Genomic DNA, 22,005 nt, shown 5'->3' on the forward strand with positions numbered 1-22,005 from the left:
ATCTAACATAAAGTAGCCCTATTTTGAGATGTGAGGTATCACAATCTCTTTCAATAATGACAGGAATGGAGGAGGTCTTTATCCTAGTGAGATTGCTAAGTGGGTTGTCCCTCTGTTTGTATCTGACAGGAATGCTGTCAGGCCAGTCTGGCTAAGTCATTCTGCATATGTCAATGTTGGTCATGGTGTTTGTAACTTAAAGGTCCAATGGAGCCTTTTCTATCCGAATATCAAATCATTTCTGGGTAACAATTAAGTACCTTAGTGTGATTGTTTTCGATTAAATTTGTAAAACATTTTGTGAAAAAACGTGTTCTTAGCAAAGAGCAATTTCTCGCACAATAATTTAGCTCGGACTCTCTGGGAGTTTAGTTTTTAGGATCCCCATTCGCTACTGCACATGCAGCAGCTACTCTTTCTGGAGTCCACATAAAACGTACAAATACATGACAAAGTACAGAACAGTAATAGACAAGAACAACAAAGGATATGACATTAAATTATAATAAAAAATTGAATAAGAGTTATATATAGGAAAGACACCAAGAGACAGCAAAAAAAATATTTATACTCAAGAGTGGTCTGAGTGGGGAGGAGAAAACTGAAAACAAACTGTTATCGGCTGAAAAGTTACTGAAAACTACCTGCTATTGGCAGAGAGGGTTGGAACTTTATTTTTTATTGGTCTATAAACTAATTTACTGCCTGGTCAGCTGGTAGGCCAAAACTTCAAAACAGGCAGCAATTTCAGGCAGTCTTTTCAAACAGCTCTTACATTAAAAGGGCATTACCATAATTTTCACAATTTTACAGTATTATTCCAAACTCATAGTGTGAAAATATATACAAGTCATGTTTTTGACTGTATTGGGCATTTAAGTGGTTCAAGAGCAGTGGTGAACGTAAAATGTACCATTATTGCCTATGGAGCATTTATGCAAATGCAAAATGCTTATAATTCAAAAAGTAATAATGAACTAGTAAAGAGCAACAAGAATCCAAACGTTTATTTGTGACAAAGACTTGAAGCAACATTGAAAACCACCAAAGTATTTTTTATTAAAATTGAATTTTCACATTTCAAAAAAGTATGCTTTTCTGTGTCTTTGCTACTTGCTAGTTAGGTCTGCTTTACTGTTCTAAAATGCAACAAAACAATATTCCAATGCACATATAATGCACCAATGCACCACATATGCACCAATGCACCACATATGCACCAATGCACCATATAATGCAGCAGAGCATTACTTTTTTTGTTGCGGCATTTGAGAACAAAAACACTGACTCAACTTGTTAGTAGAAAACAGCCTTGACTTTATATATGAGCCAAAGCACAGGTCATCTTCAACTGTACAAATTACATGGTAATTCATAAACATTTTAGGCCACAGGAAAACTATTTTTTAGGAAAGTGATATACAATTACATATCAAATATCATGCGATGTGCAGGTTCCTTTTTTATTTAGAGTGATATTCAACAACATTTTGAAATACATTCTCTCTCCAGGTATTCAGTTAGTTTATGACATAGGCTGTAGAGGGGTGGTTTGGAGTATGGGCGTTATGATAGATGATTGCATGTACTGTATGTAATGGTGCGAGTAGCTATATGATATGGCAACATCAATAAATCCCACCTTCCTATCATAATGCTGATGAGCTATAGGTACACTATACATGAGGGTACAGAAATGTAAAAAACTTGTACATTTCTAAGCTGTTGTGTGCACAGGAGACTGCTGACGGGAGGATGGCTCATAATGATGGCTGGAATGGAATGGTAGCAAAACACGTGTTTGATGTGCTCGATTCATTTCCATCTATTCCATTCCACCCATTACTATGAGCCCCCACAACACACACACAAACAAATACAATAATATTTGTTTCAGGCTACTCAATAACAAAATTCATACTTACATTCAACTGTGTTAACATTAACTTACACTACTCTCAGGCAAACATGCAAAGGATCATAATCGGTTCAGGCATGAGCAGTAGACATGCTACTGCACAGTGTACTAACATTTCACTTCTTATGTTGCCATTCATATTTGTATTTATTTATTATGGATCCCCATTAGCTGCTGGCAAAGCAGCAGCTACTCTTCCTGGGGTACAGCAAAATTAAGGCGGTTTATACAATTTTAAAAACATTACAATACATTCACAGATTTCACAACACACTGTGTGCCCTCAGGCCCCTACTCCACCACTACCACATATCTACAGTACTAAATCCATGTGTATGTACGTATAGTGCGCATGTTATCGTGTGTGTGTATGTATGTGTGTGTTGGTATATGTCTGTGCCAATGTTTGTGTTGCTTCACAGTCCCCGCTGTTCCATGAGGTGTTTTTGAATCTGTTTTTTAAATCTAATTTTACTGCTTGTGTCAGTTACTTGATGCAGAAGAGTCCAATGTAGTCATGGCTCTATGTAGTACTGTGTGCCTCCCCGTAGTTTGTTCTGGACTAGGGGACTGTGAAGAGACCTCTTGTGGCATGTCTTGTGGGGTGCATGGGTGTCCGAGCTGTTTGCCAGTAGTGTAGACAGACAGCTCGGTGCGTTCAACATGTCAAAACTTCTCATAAATAAAAGTATGTAAGTGATATGTAAGTGATGAAGTCAATCTCTCCTTCACTTTCAGTCAGGAGAGATTGACATGCATATTATTAATATTAGCTCTCTGTGTACATCCAAGGGCCAGCCGTGCTGCCCTGTTCTGAGCCAATTGCAATTTTTCTAAGTTCTATTTTGTGGCACTTGACCACACGACTGAACAGTAGTCAAGGTGCGACAAAACTAGGGCCTGTACGACCTGCCTTGTTGATAGTGTTGTTAAGGAGGCGGAACATCGCTTTATTAAAGACAGACTTCTCCCCATCTTAGCTACTACTGTATCAATATGTTTTGACCATGACAGGTTACAATCTAGGGTTAGTCCAAGCAGTTTAGTCATCTCATCTTGCTCAATTTCCACATTATTTATTACAAGATTTAGTTGAGGTTTAGGGTCAAGTGAGTGTTTTGCTCCAAATACAATGCTTTTATTTTTAGAAATATTTAGGGCTAACTTATTACTTGCCACCCGCTCTGAAACTAACTGCAGCTCTTTGTTAAGTGTTGCAATCATTTCAGTCGCTGTGGTAGCTGACGTGTACAGTGTTGAGTCATCCGCATACATAAACACTCTTGGCTTTACTCAAAGTCAGTGGCATGTCGTTAGTAAAAATTTGAGAAAAAAAAGGTAAGGAAAGTAGAACTGTCAGCAGGGCCATTTTTAGGGATTGTTTTCCCATACATAGTGGAGTCAAACGTTTAGAGTCACATTTCCCTATTGTGTGTCAATAATCTTCTATTATCCAACGGTGAGGGGCAAGGTACGTAGGGGCTTGTAGGGTCTGCTATTGGAATCAATTAAAGGTCATCTTGACATATATCTGTGTTCTCTGTCCAGTCCTAGATTACATTCTCAAAGAGCTTTATGGAGGCCATTATATCTTCATCCTGGTGAGAGAAATTAAGAGTTAAGGAATTTGTTGTTTTGGACACAATGTCAATTGAACACTACTTATGGCAGTACTGTTCTTAGCTTTTCATATGTTGTGTGCTCTTCTGACATGTTGTGCAGGTTCTGTAAGACAAAACTGACAGAACTTGCTATCTACCAACTACAGGAATACCTGGAATGTTAGCCAGGCAGGTTAAAACCATGCAATAGCCAGCGGCTTGTCCTGGCATTTTTAATATCAGATACATATTTTCGCCAGTAAAGATTGTGGAGAATGTGTTTACCTTCTGACAGGTCTCTATGAACTCATCAATGGTCACCACCCCGTCTCTGTTCCGATCCATTTTCTGAAAAAGGTGGCCATTAAAGATCTTGTATGATTACATACCGTATACTACTAACCTCCACAGTGACACAATGTGAAGCTTTATGGTTGTGAAAATTAAAACCGACCAGAGTTCTCATCAAACAAAAAACAACAATAAAGCCTTAGGACAGAAACAATACAAACAGAAGGACAGAAGGTGTTAAACGACATGTAAAATGTCAGACATGGGAGGGGGTTACATGCTGGGGGGTTTATGTACCTGAAAGAACTTGTCCACATGCTCAGATGGGTCATCATCTCGTACACTGGGAGAGGTATACCTGCCCATCATGTCATAGATGGATGTCATTATGGCCAACATTTCCTGTACACAGGTGCACACAATACACACATACACACACAAAAACACACACAGTTGCACGTACACACACACACAGTCATGAGTCAATGCTATGTCTTGCAGTGTTACGTCTAGCAGTAGAACTCTCTCTATGCAACAGACAGGAAAGTTTGAAGGCAAGGTCTTCCACTGTACCTCCTTGGTGATGCAGCCATCCTTGTTGATATCATACAGATTGAAGGCCCACTGGAGCTTCTCTGTTTCTGAACCTCTGAGCAGTACAGATAGGCCAATCACAAAGTCCTGGAGGGGAGAGGAGGGGGGAGGTTGAGCAGGTTATTGGGATGGCTAAGATTGATTGTTCAGGAAGGTTTTATGCGAGAGAAGAAATTACCTTACTTTAAAGGAGCTTTGCTTACCTCAAAACGGATAGAGCCATTTCTGTCCATGTCAAAAGCGTTGAACAGGAAATGTGCATATGTGGTGGCATCTGAGTAGTGATACCAATAATGTAGTTAACATCAGGTACAGTGGATGACAGTTGGTTATTTATTCTTTTTTCACTTTCATCTATTTTGACGGTTGCTCAGGGTGAAATGGGTCAGTCTTTAAAGCATCTACAGGGCATTCGGAAAGAATTCAGAACCCTTGACTTTTTCCACATTTTGTTACGTTACAGCCTAATTCTAAAATTGATGAAACATTTTTTAACACCCCATAATGACAAAGAATTGTTTCCTAATTTATTACAAATAAAAAACAGAAATGCCTTGTTTACATAAGCATTCAGATCCTTTGCTATGAGACTCGAAATTGAGCTCAGGTGCATCCTGTTTCCATTGATCATCCTTGACATGTTTCTACAACTTGACCACAGTCCACCTGTGGTAAATTCAATTGATTGGACATGATTTGGAAAGGCACACCTGTCTATATAAGGTCCCACAGTTGACAGTGTATGTCAGAGTAAAAACCAAGCCATGAGGTCGAAGGAATTGTCCGTAGAGCTCGGAGACAGGAATGTGTCGAGACACAGATCTGGGGAAGGGGACCAAAACATTTCTGCAGCATTGAAGGTCCCCAATACCACAGTGGCCTCCATCATTCTTAAATGGAAGAAGTTTGGAACCATCAAGACTCTTCCTAGAGCTGGCCGTCCGGCCAGACTGAGCAATCAGTGGACAAGGGCCTTGGTCAGGGAGGTGACTAAGAACCCAAACTCTATCACTCTGACAGAGCTCCAGAGTTCCTTTGTGGAGATGAAAGAACCTTCCAGAAGGACAGCCATCTCTGCAGCACTCCACCAGGCCTTTATGGTAGTGGCCAAATGGAAACCACTCCTCAGTAAAAGGCACATGACAGCCTGCTTGGAGTTTGCCAAAAGGCACCTAAAGGGCTCTCAGACCATGAGAAACAAGATTCACTGGTCTGATGACACCAAGATTGAACTCTTTAGCCTGAATGCCAAGCGTCACACCTGGAGGAAACCTGGGACCATCCTTACAGTGAAGCATAGTGGTGGCAGCATCATGCTGTGGGGATGTTTTTCAGCGGCACCGACTGGGAGACTAGTCAGGATTGAGGGGAAGATGAATGGTATATAGAGATCCTTGATGAAAACCTGCTCCAGAGCGCTCAGGACCTGAGACTGGGGCGAATGTTTACCTTCCAACTGGATAATGACCCTAAGCACATAGCCAAACAACACAGGAGTGGCTTTGGGACAATTATCTTAATGTCCTTGAGTGGCCTAGCTGGAGCCCGGACTTGAACCCGATCTAACATCTCTGGAGAGACCTGAAAATAGCTGTGTAGCGACGCTCCCCATCCAACCTGAAAGAGCTTGAGAGGATCTGCAGAGAATAGTGGGAAAAATTCCCCAAATACAGGTGTAACAAGCTTGTAGCATCATACCCAAGAAGACTCAAGGCTGCAATCGCTGCCAAAGGTGCTTCAACAAAGTACTGAGTCAATGGTCTTTATACTTATGTAAATGTGATATCTGTGTTTTTCCCAAAATTTCTACAAACCTGCTTTTACTTCATCATTATGGGTTATTGTTTGTAGATTGATAAGGGGAAAACATATTTAATACATTTTAGAATAAGGCCGTAAAGTAATAAAATGTGGAAAAAGTCAAGGGGTCTGAATACTTTCCAAATGCACTGTATATATCAATAGATGAGGTTCTGAGTTGTCAGAATCTTGCATCTACTAATCAAATTTTCATTCAAAAACAGTAAGACAATGCTCTATCAAATAACAGTCCATTGAAATAGCCAGCCTGTCCTCAAGGACATAATATAGTAAATGTAAATCTGTGACACTCAAATTAGTATGACATGTTATATTGGGTATTGTTACTTAAGCCAAAAATGAGGTTGGTCGGGGAGGATGGGTGGGCATATAATGCAAAACTCTAGCAACCCAAAGGCGTCACGGGCAACTTTAGCATTTTAGCTAATAAGCAACTTTGCAACTACTTACTTCTTCTTAGCTACTTTGTAACTACTTAGCATGTTAGCTAACATAACTATTAACCTTAACCTCTAACCCTAACACCTAGCTAACTTGATCTATCTAGCCACCTTGCTAACATTAGCCACAACATGTCATACGTATTGCACATTTGTAACAAATTGCAGTTCATAACATATCATATGAATTGTAATTCGTAACATTTCATATGAAATGGATGATGGACATCCACAAATGAATACCATACAAAACATATCATACTTATTTGAGTGTCACAGATATACATTTGCTATGTGAGGTCTACCCCTGAGTCCAGGTTGAAATTACTGATAACAGTAGGGGCAGTTAAAAGGGCGTCTCCCACCCATCTGCTATCAACCATGGTGCCTCCCTTGCATCTCGAGGGGAGAGAATCCTACCTCCCTGGGGGAAGAACTGTGAATAGATGGTCTTGAACGTCTCCTCATCCACCAGCCCGCTAGGACACTCCTGTTCAGAGAGACATGAAAATATCTTGAATACGTTTGTCTTATTTAACTTGTATGTATTGTACGCATGAATGTAGTTAAATATCTGTGAAAAGAGGTGTGTCTAACGGCTTGTAAATGGCTAATATGCAGGTAACTGCCAAAATAAAGGAAACACCAACATAAAGTGTTTTAATAGGGCGTTGGTCCTCCATGAGCCAGAACAGCTTCAATGCACCTTGACATAGATTCTTATTAGTGTCTGGAACGCTATTGGATGGATGTGACACCATTCTTCTGTGAGAAATGCCATCATTTGGTGTTTTGTTGATGGTGGTAGAAAACGCTGTCTCAGGCACCGCTCCAGAATCTCCAATAAGTGTTCAATGGGGTTTAAAACTGGTGACTGAGATGGCCATGGCATATGGTTTACATCATTTTCATGCTCATCAAATCATGCAGTAACCACTCGTGCACTATGGACGGGGGCATTGTTATCCTATGGAGGCATAGCCATGGCTGCCAGAATAATGGCCTGCCCATCATTTTTATACAGGACCCTAAGCATGATTGGATGTTAACTGCTCAATTAACTCAGGAACCACACCTGTGTGGAAGCACCTGCTTTCAATATATGTTGTATCCCTCCTTTACTCAAGTGTTTCCATTATTTTGGCAGTTACCTGTATGTCTAAAAGGCTTGAAGTGTGTGTAAATATCTGTGTAAATGTATGTAGCTATGTAAGTATGTAAAACATATTGTGAGATGATATCTTTGCAGTCCTTCAAGTCCCTGACAATGTTGATTTAAGCACCCCACTCCCACTCGGTGCTCTAAGCCCAGCCAAGTCCCAGTCGCACATTTTTGAAGCCTCTGTAGAGCGACTGCAGCTCTTTCCTGGTAAACTGGGTCTGGGCCTGGAGCTGTTCTAAGCCTTCGGGCTGGTGACGAACAGTAGAAAGCTCCAATTCACAGTCACTGCTCTCTGTTTGAGAGAGGAGAGGGAGAGAGGGAAAGGAGGACAACCCAGGGAAAGGAAGGAAAGTCGGGAGAAGGGGTGAGGTGAAAGGGAGAGGAGAATGCGGATTCAGGGAGAGGCAAAAATAGGACAGGAATGGATGAGAAAGGTTGAAATCGAGAGAGGAAGATATGAGGATAATCAAAAGAAGTTGGGAGGGAGAGACATTTGTGTGGTGGGTAACAGAAATGGGATTGGATGACAATGGTGTACAATAAAATGTTTAAAAACAAAAAGATGGTGGAAAATAAAGTAAGAGAGGATGATGAGGGGAAGACAAGCAACCCTCAGAGAGACAACATATATATATATATATATATATATATATATATATATGAGAGAGTGGGGCACAGATTAAAACATACATAATCAAGACAAAGGAAATGAAGAATACATGGAGTTACTACTGTGTGTGTGCTCACCATCTATGATATACAAACAACCAGAGAGAGGAAAAGGGAGAGGAAGAGATTGAAGTATAGGGAAGTGAGGAGGTGAGAAAGGGAGAAACACACAATCAGGTTAAGTCAGGTGGCCACAGTGTTGTCTTTTCTATTTCTATCTATCAATGATAAGACATGAGACCTTCGTGTTTTGAGGCATTGTGTCTTGATATGCAGTGGAAGCCAGCTGTCTCTCATAAGTTGACAACAGTGAAATCATGTAGCGTCAACTATCAACAACACAGTACGAATAGCTTATGTCTATTTGCGAGGAATATGATGGCCTTGATCAGAAAAGAGACTGGGGAGTCTGTTCCTGTTACTTACCATCTAATGACAAGGGCTCCCAGACACCAAACTGCTTGAACATTACAAAAAAAAGACCAATGACTACAGTAATTGCAATCAGTTCCATGCCATCCAGCACCATGGCTGACTGATTTGAGTAAGAACCTTTATATGCTTTCTATTGGCCAGCCCTGGACATATAGGATGTGTATTCCATAACTTTACAAATGTTTGCTGCTGTAAGTGTGTGTCTAAAAAACATCCTATCAAAGAATTGAAGAAGATGCCTGAAAAATAGCTGCAAACGCTATTGGTCACTCTTTACTCCCCCCATCCTCCCACCCACACACATTGTTAAAGCAGGTGAAATCTGCAAGTGACGATGCTCTTCATGGGTGAACAAGGTAAAGATCCCGTAACAGTCACTCTGTTTCAGCTGCCATTCATTTAACCCCTTGATCTCCAGCGAAGGCAAAAAGGTGAGTTTGTTGATAATATTTTGTCTTCCAAAAGTCCCTCTAAATCCAGGTCCAGTGCATGGTTTTGAGTAAAAAAACAACAAAAGGTATACTACTTAATTCCTCATCTCCCAAATCTCCTTTGTGAAGTATCCTCTGTAGTAAACATTCTGTCCCAGTTAAGGGCTGAACCCCCTGTGTCTCCCTTTTTGGGTAAGTCCGTCCCACAGGTCCATCAAGACAGGAATTCTCCCTCTAGTGCAGTCTCCGGTTTGAGTGAGCTAGAAAGATGAGTGAGAGAGGGGGGAGGAGGGCAGCGAGTCCGGAGGGATGATGTGTGTTTTTTACTAATAGTTTCTGATTGACCGTCTGAGCGTTTCCTTGTTTGCCCAGGCATTTTAAGAATGATGTAAAGCTGTAAACCAGGCATTGATCCACATCCGCTGATGGCTGGAATATGACCAGCAGCACTTAGAGTGAAGGAGTCTGCCCTACCCTGTGTGGCGCTGCCTGTGTCTACCTCCCATTGACACATATAGCACAAAAAGGCAGACACATCAAACATAACACTGGATGGATTCACAAAGAAACCTCACATTGTGTTTCTAATTCAACAAACTAATATCAAGGGACTTTAAATTGGGGGAAGAGAGGCGGTAGACAGAGTGCCCTAAGGTTTTTCCCATCCTATTCCTCTTTAAGTCTCTGTCAAGTTTTAGCATCAATGCTCTCCATTAATTTACACTCCACCAACACTTTTATGATATCAGTTGTGGTAGAGTGCATGACTGTGAGGGCGTAAACAAGACAAAGAGAAGAGACGAAGATGGGTAGAGTTCATAACTGATGAGTGTGCACATCTTAATGGAGTGAGTTTAAGCAGGAGCAGAGAGAGGGGGGGGGGGGGGGGGGGGATAAATCAATCATTGAGATGCAAAATGCTGGTCTTAGGACTGGAATGGGAACAGGCCAGAAATGCATTTTACCAAAGAGAGAGAAAGATTTAGATGGAGTTAGTCACTTGACTCTCTCTTCTAAGTGCCCAGAGATGCTGCACATAAAGGTGCTGCACCTTGTGGATACTATAGGGAAAACACTTAAGCAGCACTGACCACTGCACTGGGAAGACAGTCTGAGGCCCCTCCCACAACTGAGCCTGTGTTCATCATTTCAAATCAAATCAAATTGTATTAGTCACATCCCCCGAATACAACAGTGAAATGCTTACTTACGAGCCCCTAACCGACAGTGCAGTTTAAAAAGATACAGATAAGAATAAGAGATAAAAGTAACAAGTAATTAAAGAGGAGCAGTAAAAAATAACAATATATACAGGGGGTACCGGTACAGAGTCAATGTGTGGGGGCACCGGTTAGTTGAGGTAGTATATACATGTAGGTAGAGTTAATTAAAGTGACTATGCATAGATGACAACAGAGAGTGGCAGTGGTGTGGAGAGGGGGGGGGGGGGGGGGGCAATGTGAATAGTCTGGGTAGCCATTTGACTAGAATAGATTTTGTCATGCCCGCTTCACGACTGTCATGTTGTGCTTGGACCATGTTAGTTTGTTGGTGATGTGGACACCAAGGAACTTGAAGCTCTCAACCTGCTCCACTGCAGCCCCGTCGATGAGAATGGGGGCGTGCTATGTCCTCTTTTTCCTGTAGTCCACAATCACCTCCTTTGTCTTGATCACTTTGAGGGAGAGGTTGTAGTCCTCTCACCACATGGCCAGGTCCCCTCCCTATAGGCTCATTGTTGTCGGTGATCAGGCCTACTACGGTTGTGTCATCTGCAAATTTAATGATGGTGTTGGAGTCGTGCCTGGCCGTGCAGGCCCTAAGGGGCCCCTGTGTTGAGTATCAGCGTGGCAGATGTGTTGTTACCTACCCTTACCACCTGGGGGCGGCCCGTCAGGAAGTCCAGGATCCTGTTGCAGAGGGAGGTGTTTAGTCCCAGGGTCCTTAGCTTATTGATGAGCTTTGAGGGCACTATGGTGTTGAACGATGAGCTGTAGTCAATGAATAGCATTCTCACATAGGTGTTCATTCTGTCCAGGTGGGAAAGGGCAGTGTGGATTGCAATAGAGACTGCATCATCTGTGGATCTGTTGGGGCGGTATGCAAATTGGAGTGGGTCTAGGGTTTCTGGGATGATGGTATTGATGTGAGCCATGATCAGCCTTTCAAAGCACTTCATGGCTATAGACGTGAGTGCTATGGGTCAGTAGTCATTTAGGCAGGTTTCCTTAGTGGTCTTGTGCACAGGCACTATGGTGGTCTGCTTAAAACATGTTGGTATTACAGACTCGGACAGAGAGAGGTTGAAAATGTCAGTGAAAACACTTGCTAGTTGGTCAGCGCATGCTCGCAGTACACGTCCTGGTAATCCATCTGGCCCTGCAGCTTTGTGAACGTTGACCTGTATTAAGGTCTTACTCACATCGGCTGCGGAGAGTGTGATCACAGTCTTCCGGTACAGCTGGTGCTCTCATACATGTTTCAGTGTTATTTGCCTCAAAGCAAGCATAGAAGTAGTTTAGCTTGTCCGGTAAGCTCGTGTCACTGGGCAGCTCTCGGCTGTGCTTCCCTTTGTAGTCTGTAATGGTGTCCAGGCGCTGCCACATCCGACGAGCGTCAGAGCCGGTGTAGTATGACTCGATCTTAGTCCTGTATTGACGCTTTGTTTGATGGTTCGTCGGAGGGCATAGCGGGATTTCTTATAAGCTTCCGGGTTAGAGTCCTGCTTCTTGAAGGCGGCAGCTCTAGCCTTTAGCTCAGTGAGGATGGATCCATGACTTCTGGTTGGGGTATCTACGTACGGTCACTGTGGGGACAACGTCATCGATGCAATTATTGATGAAGCCAATTACAGATGTGATGTACTCCTCAATGCCATTGGAGGAATCCCGGAACATTTTCCAGTCTGTGCTCGCAAAACAGTCCTGTAGCTTAGCATCTGCTTCATCTGACCACTTTTTTATTGATTTTGTCACTGGTGCTTCTTGCGTTCATTTTTGCTTGTAAACAGAAATTAGGAGGATAGAATTATGGTCAGATTTGCCAAATGGAGGGCGAGTGCTTCTTTGCAAACACATACAAGTTGAAATACTAAGAGTAAAAAATGCCTTTTAGGAGAAGTTTCCTCACTGTCAACTCTATTTCCACAGGGAGCAAACACAGGTGACCAAACCACTACTATCAGAATGATCACAGAACATATTTAGTGCACCGATTTTTTTTAACCTTTATTTAACTAGGCAAGTCAGTTAAGAACAAAATCTTATTTTCAATGACGGCCTAGGAACAGTGGGTTAACTGCCTGTTCAGGGGCAGAACAACAGCTTGGGATTTGAACTTGTAACCTTTCGGTTACTAGTCCAACACTCTAACCACTAGGCTACCCTGCCGCCCCAGATGTCTCTATAACCATGTGAACTGCCAGAACAGTACCAGGCAGACCCTTCTATCCATGCATATGGTATAAGGTTAGCTCATGTAATAGACCATTTTAAAAAACTGAGTGGCTGCGGTTACGGATTTTCTGAAATCCGACTTGCCTTGGCTATTCATATGGAGATTTCTGCACATGTGCAGGATTTTTCTTTTACTACGTAACTTCTGCTCAGTCTATCTCTGCCGCATCTCCCTCATTGACATGGAGGGGGAAACTTTATGTTGTAGGGGAGAGCAGGGATTAAAGCAACACGTTGCGAAAGTAATGCTCATTTGCTCATGTAACACAGAAGCTAGAATGATGCACAGTCAGGTCAGTGCATTCCTAATGTGGAGGACGACCTCCCTGCAAAACAACATCCCATTCCGACCATGTTTCACCGAGTTATCAACAAAAAGGGGTTTTGAGCTAAAACAGACCTGAAGTGTTTTTCGGTTGTAGAGTTGTGTTTAGTTGTTTAAGGTTCCAAACATGTCATTTTCTTATCCTATCTAGTTACTAAATGACAGCATAGGTTTCAAGTATCATGCTAGCTAGTCTTGGGTGTTAGCCTGGGTGAAATTACAGCAAAACAATGAAACTGATGACCGGGAATAAAATAAAACATTTATGCACAGGCCATTGTCTCCGGTAGTTCACATTGCTTTTATAATGTTAGCAATGTATCAACAAGTGACAATGTTTGAAAATGATATATGACGTCATTAGAATTATGCCTTAATCATTTGACTTGATGGATCAGCTTCTCACATAAGCTTTTAAATGCAGGTTAGTGGTTCAAAATATATTTATAATTTTGGAGGTCAAATACCTTATGTAAAGCCAAGGAAATTTGATAAGCATGATGAGTTTGCTGTTTGTGAAGAGAATAAAGCCGTTTATTTTCTCAAGACAAGAGCGCGTGATAAGGACAGCTAGAGCGCACATAATTGGTGCAGCTAAGCATGAATAATCATTGAAAATGGTGAAAAACATCTCCTACTACATTCCAATTAAAGTGAGATAAGAACATGATGGTTAATGTAGCTATTATGTGATCCATTTAAGTCTGATTCATATTGTAAGGCAAAATATTGTGGTTGCATAACATTACAATGTTGATGCATGGTTCATTTTCATACATTTCGAACCTATAGGATTAATTATTCAAATCGACACAAACATGAAATGATGGCTTATAGTACATTTGTTGAAAGTAACAAGCATTACAAACCAGAAACATGGCAATGAGACAAATATTGTGCACTTCTCGCCAGCTGTTTCTTCCATCCCAAGGATGTGTTATTCCCGACCCACCGGCAGGTACAAAAGTAATGTTGTGGTAGTTCTGTTCTGTTTATTTACTTTCAACTTATTTACCCTAGAAATTAAATTACAATTCCTAATGGTAGAGGCAATATATATAATATATATATATATATATATATATATATGTTGTATCTAGCTCTATCGATCTGAGTAATTAGGAACAAAACTTTAAAAAGTTTTACTTTTGTCCTGCTTCTCTACACTAACGATATGGTCGACATATTCGAACTATAAATTCTATACCTCAAGCACGATTTCATGTTATTTTTTCAGGAGGGGTGTTAGGCTACATGCAGCCATCATGTTGTACACAAAAGACATGATCGACATGTCCGTACCAACTTTGTTGTGTGTTGTAACAGTATTGCAAACATAAGCACAAAACAAAGGTAGTCTGTTTCAAGCAAGACAAGAGACAGGCAGTCTCTCAAATTCATTGCAAACTTTGGCTAGGTCTTTTTTCATAAACTCTCGCTAAAACATGGCAGCATAACTATGAAGATTATCATCACAAATAGTAGGCAGTCTAAAGCAGTAGTTGACAAACGACATAAGGGTGCCGGGTGATGCAGACTTTGGTTACCTGTCGGGATACACATGCTCAGCTGCCTATAACATTCGGCTGCACAGAGGTGGAACAGCTTGGTAGCCTACTCTTCCGTACTTGCATGATCATTGAGAAGCGAAAAAACAGTTAGAAGGGATGGGATGGTGTTGGTTAACATATGAGGAGACACAGGCTACATCATCATGGTTCAGAGGAGGGTGAGTAAAGACAGGAAGTAAAGGAAGTGGCAGTTTGAGCAGCAGCTACGTAGTGTGCGTAAAAAAACACGGCCTTGAAACAAAGACAGCAGTACAAAGTGCTGATCGATCTTACGTTAAAGACAGATGTTGATGGCATATCGGCATTGACATACTCTTCGGATCAAACATTAACAACTGCAATGAGAGCAGCATTAAGGCCAATAGTCCCAAACAATTACAGTACAGCTCTATGTCTCAATTTAATGTACATTTTAGGGGCTTTATTGGCATAGGAAACATATGTTTACATTGATAAAGCAAGGGAAATAGATAATTAACAAAAGTGAAATAAACAAAAAAATTAACAGTAAACATTACACTCACAAAAATTCCAAAAGAATAAAGACATTTCAAATGTCATATTATGTCTATACAGTGCCTTGCAAAATATTCATCCCCCATGGTGTTTTTCCTATTTTGTTGCATTACAACCTGTAATTTAAATTGATTTTTATTTGGATTTCATGTAATGGACATACACAAAATAGCCAAAATTGGTGAAGTGAAATGAAAAAAATAACTTGTGCGTGCATATGTATTCACCCCCTTTGCTATAAAGCCCCCAAATAAGATCTGGTGCAACCAATTACCTTCAGAAGTCACATAATTAGTTAAATAAAGTCCATCTGTGTGCAATCTAAGTGTCACATGATCTGTCACATGATCTCAGTATATATACACCTGTTCTGAAAGGCCCCAGAGTCTGCAACACCACTAAGCAAGGGGCACCACCAAGCAAGAGGCACCATGAAGAGCTCAGCTCAAACAGGTCAGGGACAAAGTTGTGGAGAAGTACAGATCAGGGTTGGGTTATAAAAAAATATCAGGAACTTTATACATCCCACGGAGCACCATTAAATCCATTATTAAAACATTCAACCACAACAAACCTGCCAAGAGAGGACCGCCCACCAAAACTCACGGACCAGGCAAGGAGGGCATTAATCAGAGAGGATACAAAGAGACCAAATATAACCCTGAAGGAGCTGCAAAGCTCAGTGGAGATTGGAGTATCTGTCCATAGGACCACTTTAAGCCGTACACTCCACAGAGCTGGACTTTACGGAAGAGTGGCAAGAAAAAAGCCATTGCTTAAAGAAAAAAATAAGGAAACACGTTTGGTGTTCGCCAAAAGGCTTGTGAGAGACTCCCCAAACATATGGAAGAAGGTACTCTGGTCAGATGAGACTAAAATTGAGCTTTTTGGCCAACAAGGAAAACGTTATGTCTGGTGCAAGAGAACACCCCCAAGAACACCATCCCCACAGTGAATCATGGTGGTGGCTGCATCATGCTGTGGGAATGTTTTTCATCGGCAGGGACTGGGAAACTGGTCAAATTGCAGGAATGATAGATGGCTCTAAATATAGGGAAATTCTTGAGGGAAGCCTGTTTCAGTCTTCCTGAGATTTGAGACTGGGATGGAGGTACACTTTCCAGCAGGACAATGGCCCTAAGCATACTGCTAAATCAACACTTAAGTGGGTTAAGGGGAAACATTTAAATGTCTTGGAATGGCCTAGTCAAAGCCCAGACCTCAATCCAATTGAGAATCTGTGGTATGACTTAAAGATTGCTGTACACCAGCAGAACCCATCCAACTTGAAGGAGCTGGAGCAGTTTTGCCTTGAAGAATGGGCAAAAAATCCCAGTGGCTAGATGTGCCAAGCTTATTGAGACATACACCAAGAGACTTGCAGCTGTAATTGCTGTAAAAGGTGCGTCTACAAACTATTGACTTTGGGAGGGGAGGGGAGGGGAGGGGGGGGTGAATAGTTATGCACGCTCAAGTTTTCTGTTTTTTTGTTTGTTTCACAATAACAAATATTTGCATTAAAGTGTCTCACATCCCGGTCCTGTGGAAAGAAATGTGTTTTTTGCCAAATTTAACCACACACTTTCTGTTTGTGTACATGGATTTTATAATGTTGTATGTTTTCCCCCCCAACACCACTTTCCATCAATTTGTATAGCAGGCCCTCATGCCAAATTGAGTCAAAAGAGTCGAAAGACTTTGCCTTTGTTTTGGTTTGTTTGTTTGTCAGTTAGGGTGTGTAGGGTGAATACGTGGCCTGTCATACGGTAATTTGGTAAAAAGCCAATTTGACATTTGCTCAGTACACTGCTTTTGCTAAGGAAATGTATCAGTCTGCTGTTAATGATCATGCAGAGGATTTTTCCAAGGTTGCTGTTGACGCAATTATGTAGTTACCAGAAGCCACTGGATTCTCCAGTCTTTAATAGCTGATTCTAAGATTTGTATTTGATCATGTATATGTTTTTGCTGTTTGGATACGTTTCTCAATTTCTTTCTTGGGTTTTTTAATTCTTCATCAAACCATTTGTCAATTTTGTAAATGTTCTTAGGTTGTCTGCTTGAAATGATACTTTTTAGGATTTCTACTGCCAAGTTTCACCTTCACTATTACAGTGAAACTTTTTGTCCAGGAAATTGTCTTGAAGGGATTGAATTTGTTGTTGCCTAATTGTTTTTTGGTAGATTTCCACACTATCTTCCTTCGATCTATAGCATTTCTTAACATTATTCAGTTCCTTTGGCTTTGATGCCTCATGATTGAGCATAGCTCTGTTCAAGTAGAGTGTGATTTTGTTGTGATCTGATAGGGGTGTCAGTGGACTGACTGTGAATGCTCTAAGAGACTCTGAGTTGAGGTAGGTGTTTGTCTCCCTGTGTGCTGAGGGTGTCAGGTTCTTGTCCAGTTCTGGCATTTAGGTTGCCACAGACTAGTACATGTCCCTGGTCCTGGAAATTGTTGATCTCCCCCTCTAGGTTGGAGAAGCTGTCATTGTTAAAGTATGGGAATTATATTGGGGGGATATAGGTAGCACACACAAGGACATTTTTCTCTGTGATCATTTCTAACCAGATGTAAAATGTTCCTGTTTTGACTAATTTAACAGAGTCGGTTAGGTCTGCTTTCTACCAAATTAGCATACCTCCTGAGTCTCTTCCCTGATTCACAGGATGACAATGTCTGTATATCCAATTTATTTGATGAAGTCTCCTCTCTCTCTCTCTCCATCACTTAAACAATTCTGAATAGTTCTGAGACTACCAGAAAGAGTGAGTGTACCATCTGGTGTGCATAGAGAGTACTTCTACTATGTCATGTAAAGAGTGATACTATCCAGCAGATGTAGATCCCTAGACATGGTTGTATTTGGGGTTCCTTACTGAAGTAGGATGAGTTGAGGCAGGGCAGAAGGGCGATGAAGGGGTTAATTTGGGGGCGGGATGGGGGTTTGGGGATAGAGAATGGGTAAGGGTCTCTTAGCTCCGGTGAGTGCACGTGCAGATGTTAACCCCATTCTGCACCCACAGAAGGGCAATGTCAATAATTTAGATAGGTAGAGAAAATGAGGGCTAACGGGGTATAAGCAGCAACAGACACTCTACTATTCCCTCCATACTCAGCTCATGCTTCAACCCATAGTTCAGGTGCTGGATAGAAAAGTGAAAAACATATTCTTTCTTCAACAGCCCCTATTTATTTAACAATATTTTACATAGCCTTGGATGTCTCTCTATTTGCATGTGTTGTACTTGGTAAGAGTATGGCAATGATTTGAAACGAAATAATCCACCAAGGCTTTGAATCGAAAATCATCGATAATTGAATAAGATCAATTGACAAAATGACTGGCTATAGTGTCTGTCAGGAGGCACCTCTTCTCTATCTGTTGAGAGATGACAGGTATATTACTGTTAACACTGGCATTTCTATTTCAGTAATATTTTTAAGCTTCCTACACTGAACAAAAATATAAACGCAACATGCTATAATTTCAAAGATTTTACCGAGTTACAGTTCATATAAGGAAATCAGTCAACTGAAATAAATACATTAGGTCACAAAGGTAGGGGCGTGGATCAGAAAACCAGTCAGCATTTGGTGTGACCACCATTTGTCCTCATGAAGCACGACACATCTCCTTTGCATAGAGTTGATCAGGCTGTTGATTGTGGCCTGCGGAATGTTGTCCAACTCCTCTTCAATGCCTCTGCGATGTTGTTGGGTGTTGGCCTGTACTGGAACACGCTGCCGTACAGGTCGATCCAGAGCTCAATTGGTGACATGTATGGTGAGTATGCAGGCCATGGAAGAACTGGGACATTTTCAGCTACCAGGAATTGTATACAGATCCTTGTGACATGGGGCCGTGCATTATCATTCTGAAATACGAGGTGGTGGTGGCAGATGAATGGCATGACAATGGGCCTCAGGTTCTCATCACGGTATCTCTGTGCATTCAAACTGCCATTGATTAAATGCAATTGGGTTCGTTGTTCGTAGCTTATACCTGTCCATACCATAACCCCACAGCCACCATGGGGCACTCTGTTCACACTGTTGACATCAGCAAACAGCTCGCCCAAACAACGCCATCTGCCCAATATAGTTCATCCGTGAAGAGCACACTTCTACAGCATGCCATTGGTGAGCATTTGACCACTGAAGTCGGTTACAATGCCAAACTGCAGTCAGGTCAAGACCCTGAGGTGGACGACGAGCACGCAGATGAGCTTCCCTGAGATGGTTTCTAACAGTTTGGGCAGAAATGATTTGGTTGTGCAAACCTACAGTTTCATCAGCTGTCTGGGTGGCTGGTCTAAGACGATCCTGCAGGTTAAGAAGCCGGATGTGGAGGCCCTGTTACACATGGTCAAAGGTTGTGAAGCCTGTTGGACGTACTGCCAAATCTCTAAAATGACATTATGGTAAAGAAATTAACATTCAATTCTCTGGCAACAGTTCTGGTGGACATATCTGCAGTCAGAATGCCAATTGTACGCTCCCTCAAAACTTGAGACATCTGTGGCATTATGTTGTGTGACAAAACTGCACATTTTGGAGAGGCCTTTTATTGTCCCCAGCACAAGGTGCACCTGTGTAATGATCATGCTGTTTAATCAGCTTCTTGATATGCCACACCTGTCAAGTGGATAGATTATCTTGGCAAATGATAAATGCTTACTAACAGGGATGTAAACAAATTTGTGCCAAAATGTTTTGAGAAATAAGGTTTTTGTGCATCTGGAACATTTCTGGGATCTTTTATTTAAGCTCATGAAACATAGGATCAACACTTTACATGTTGTGTTTATATTTTTGTCAAGTATAAATGCCTCCTAAAACCATTTATAAGAATTGAGAGAAAAATAAATAGTCAACAATAAAACATTTAAAAACGACCATTCAAAAGAATTATGAAAGGAGAGATTGGAAGAGTTTACAGCAGTATCCCTACAGCAATCAGTTTACTGTGACTGTGGAGGGAGCTAGAATGAATAGAGATTTATTGATAGATTGAGTGGCTGGTATACTGAAGTGACACAAAGAGAGGAGAGGCTAGCACAGCAGAAGTCGAGAGAGAGAGAGAGAGAGAGAGAGAGAGAGAGAGAGAGAGAGAGAGAGAGAGAGAGAGAGAGAGAGAGAGAGAGAGAGAGAGAGAGAGAGAGAGAGAGAGAGAGAGAGAGAGAGAGAGAGAGAGAGAGAGAGAGAGAGAGAGAGAGAGAGAGAGAGAGAGAGAGAGAGAGAGAGAGAGAGAGAGAGAGAGAGAATAGAGTTTTAAATATAGTCCTATAAGATAGGGTAGATGCATCACAAATAATGTAATCAGTAGTATAGGCCAGGGGATTGAAAGACTGCATCCCCTCCCCCTCTACTCCGCCTTCATCTTCACTCCACCCCAGCTATCCCAAACAGGGTAGGACACATACAACACTGTGGCTGGGATGACTGAGCCTCATATTAGTTACAGTAGTTAGTTGGGTAGTTAGTTCTGCTCTGTCCTATACCTACCTGGCCCCTGTGCACGTGTTGTGTTGTCGATGATCCATTTGACGAGACAGCACTTCATCAGAGATTTACGACTGATCCGCGGCTTCTGCCATTTCCCTCTGTCCTCCCTCTGTCCTCCCGGGCTGGGCTCTGTTCCGTTGGCATCAGGCAGGAGGCCACTGTCCATCCCCTTCCCATCAGCCTGGGGGCCAGAGAACTGGGTTAACAGATGACAGAGAAAGGGGGAAGGACACTACAGAAAGGACTGTTAGTACAGACAGAAAAGAGGTGTTAGTATACTTCAGAGAGGGTTGTTGGTACAGAAGGGTTAGTGAATACACAGAGGAGAAATCATGGGCTGGACAGAGAGGGAGGAAGAGAACACGATTTCAAAATAGAAACACAATTGTGCAAAGAACCCCACAAGGCTTAAAATCAGCCATTCCTAAGCAGACTTAAGTTGTCAATTCCTTCAACTTGCCACCTATGCATTACCTAGCAACAACGTCTCATTAGAAGTTAGAAGAAAGAGTGATAAAACAAGGTAGGCAGGAGGCTGGTAATACAGGATGTTGTGACTGAAGATAAGAGGAGGATGGGTTGTAAGATGAAGAAAATAATAGAGAAGGAAAGAGGTAGCATCAACCCCAACTGAATGGAGGAAAACCTACTATGTATTCAGTAGTACATTTGGTTCCTTGAAAGTTGTGGAAACGTGTTTCTTTGGTTTCACATTGGTTATAGTAACGACGCCATACATTTGGTAAAAGTGAACGTTTTTTTTAATATGTTTTGAATTTCTCCTGTTCTGTTTATTTTTAGGTTTCAGGGAGGTTCTGAGAACATTTAACTCTGTTTCCTTGAAAGTTTTCCTGGGAGGTTTAATTAACGGAAATTCACGGAAATTCACGGAAATTCTCTATTAACACCTCACGGCACAACGACAATCCCCTATTTGACCTAGAAAGTTTGTGTGTATGCATTGATATGTAGGCTACATGTGCCTTTTACATTTTTTATGTAGTTCTTGAGCTGTTCTTGAGCTGTTCTTGTCTATTGATGTTCCGTATTATGTCATATTTCATGCCAGGAATCGTAGCTGCTGCTTTTGCAACAGCTAATGGGGATCTTAATAAAATACCAAATACCAATAAGTTATTTGGAGTTTTTTTAATAGCTTCCTTAAAATGTTTACTGAACGTTTCAATAACACTTATAGCTTATTTTGGCTTAACTTTGTTTCAACTCCAAGGACAGAGAGGACACAGATAGGCATTAATCATTTTTT

General features: G+C 41.4%; 1 protein-coding gene across 2 annotated transcripts; it reads right to left on the reverse strand.

Moving 5' to 3' along the window:
- Window positions 1-1,034: 1,034 nt before the first annotated feature.
- LOC139387889 (calsenilin-like) lies at window positions 1,035-20,907 on the reverse strand. 2 transcript variants are annotated; one of them, XM_071134222.1, is made up of 8 exons: window positions 14,690-14,783; window positions 7,995-8,119; window positions 7,086-7,155; window positions 4,608-4,678; window positions 4,384-4,491; window positions 4,108-4,212; window positions 3,805-3,867; window positions 1,035-3,516 (listed from the first exon to the last, which is right to left on the reverse strand). In XM_071134222.1, the coding sequence occupies exons 1-8, from the start codon at window positions 14,703-14,705 to the stop codon at window positions 3,469-3,471; spliced, it is 606 nt and encodes a 201-aa protein (XP_070990323.1). In that variant the 5' UTR covers window positions 14,706-14,783; the 3' UTR covers window positions 1,035-3,468. The 2 variants fall into 2 exon arrangements, with proteins under 2 accessions (XP_070990323.1, XP_070990322.1); XM_071134221.1 differs by lacking the exon at window positions 14,690-14,783 and adding an exon at window positions 20,739-20,907 and having other exon boundaries at window positions 1,300-3,516.
- Between the last annotated feature and the right edge of the window lie 1,098 nt (window positions 20,908-22,005).

Source organism: Oncorhynchus clarkii, chromosome 29 (genome assembly GCF_045791955.1).
Source record: "Oncorhynchus clarkii lewisi isolate Uvic-CL-2024 chromosome 29, UVic_Ocla_1.0, whole genome shotgun sequence".
Lineage (NCBI taxonomy): Eukaryota > Metazoa > Chordata > Actinopteri > Salmoniformes > Salmonidae > Oncorhynchus > Oncorhynchus clarkii.

Excerpts from the sequence above, each read along its gene's own strand:
- LOC139387889 (XM_071134221.1), bottom strand. The coding sequence starts at position 20,904 with ATGGACAGTGGCCTCCTGCCTGATGCCAACGGAACAGAGCCCAGCCCG. Across the intron at positions 4,213-4,383 it reads ATGGCTGCATCACCAAGGAG|GAAATGTTGGCCATAATGAC; the intron begins GTACAGTGGAAG and ends ACCTGTGTACAG. Across the intron at positions 3,868-4,107 it reads ATGTGGACAAGTTCTTTCAG|AAAATGGATCGGAACAGAGA; the intron begins GTACATAAACCC and ends CACCTTTTTCAG.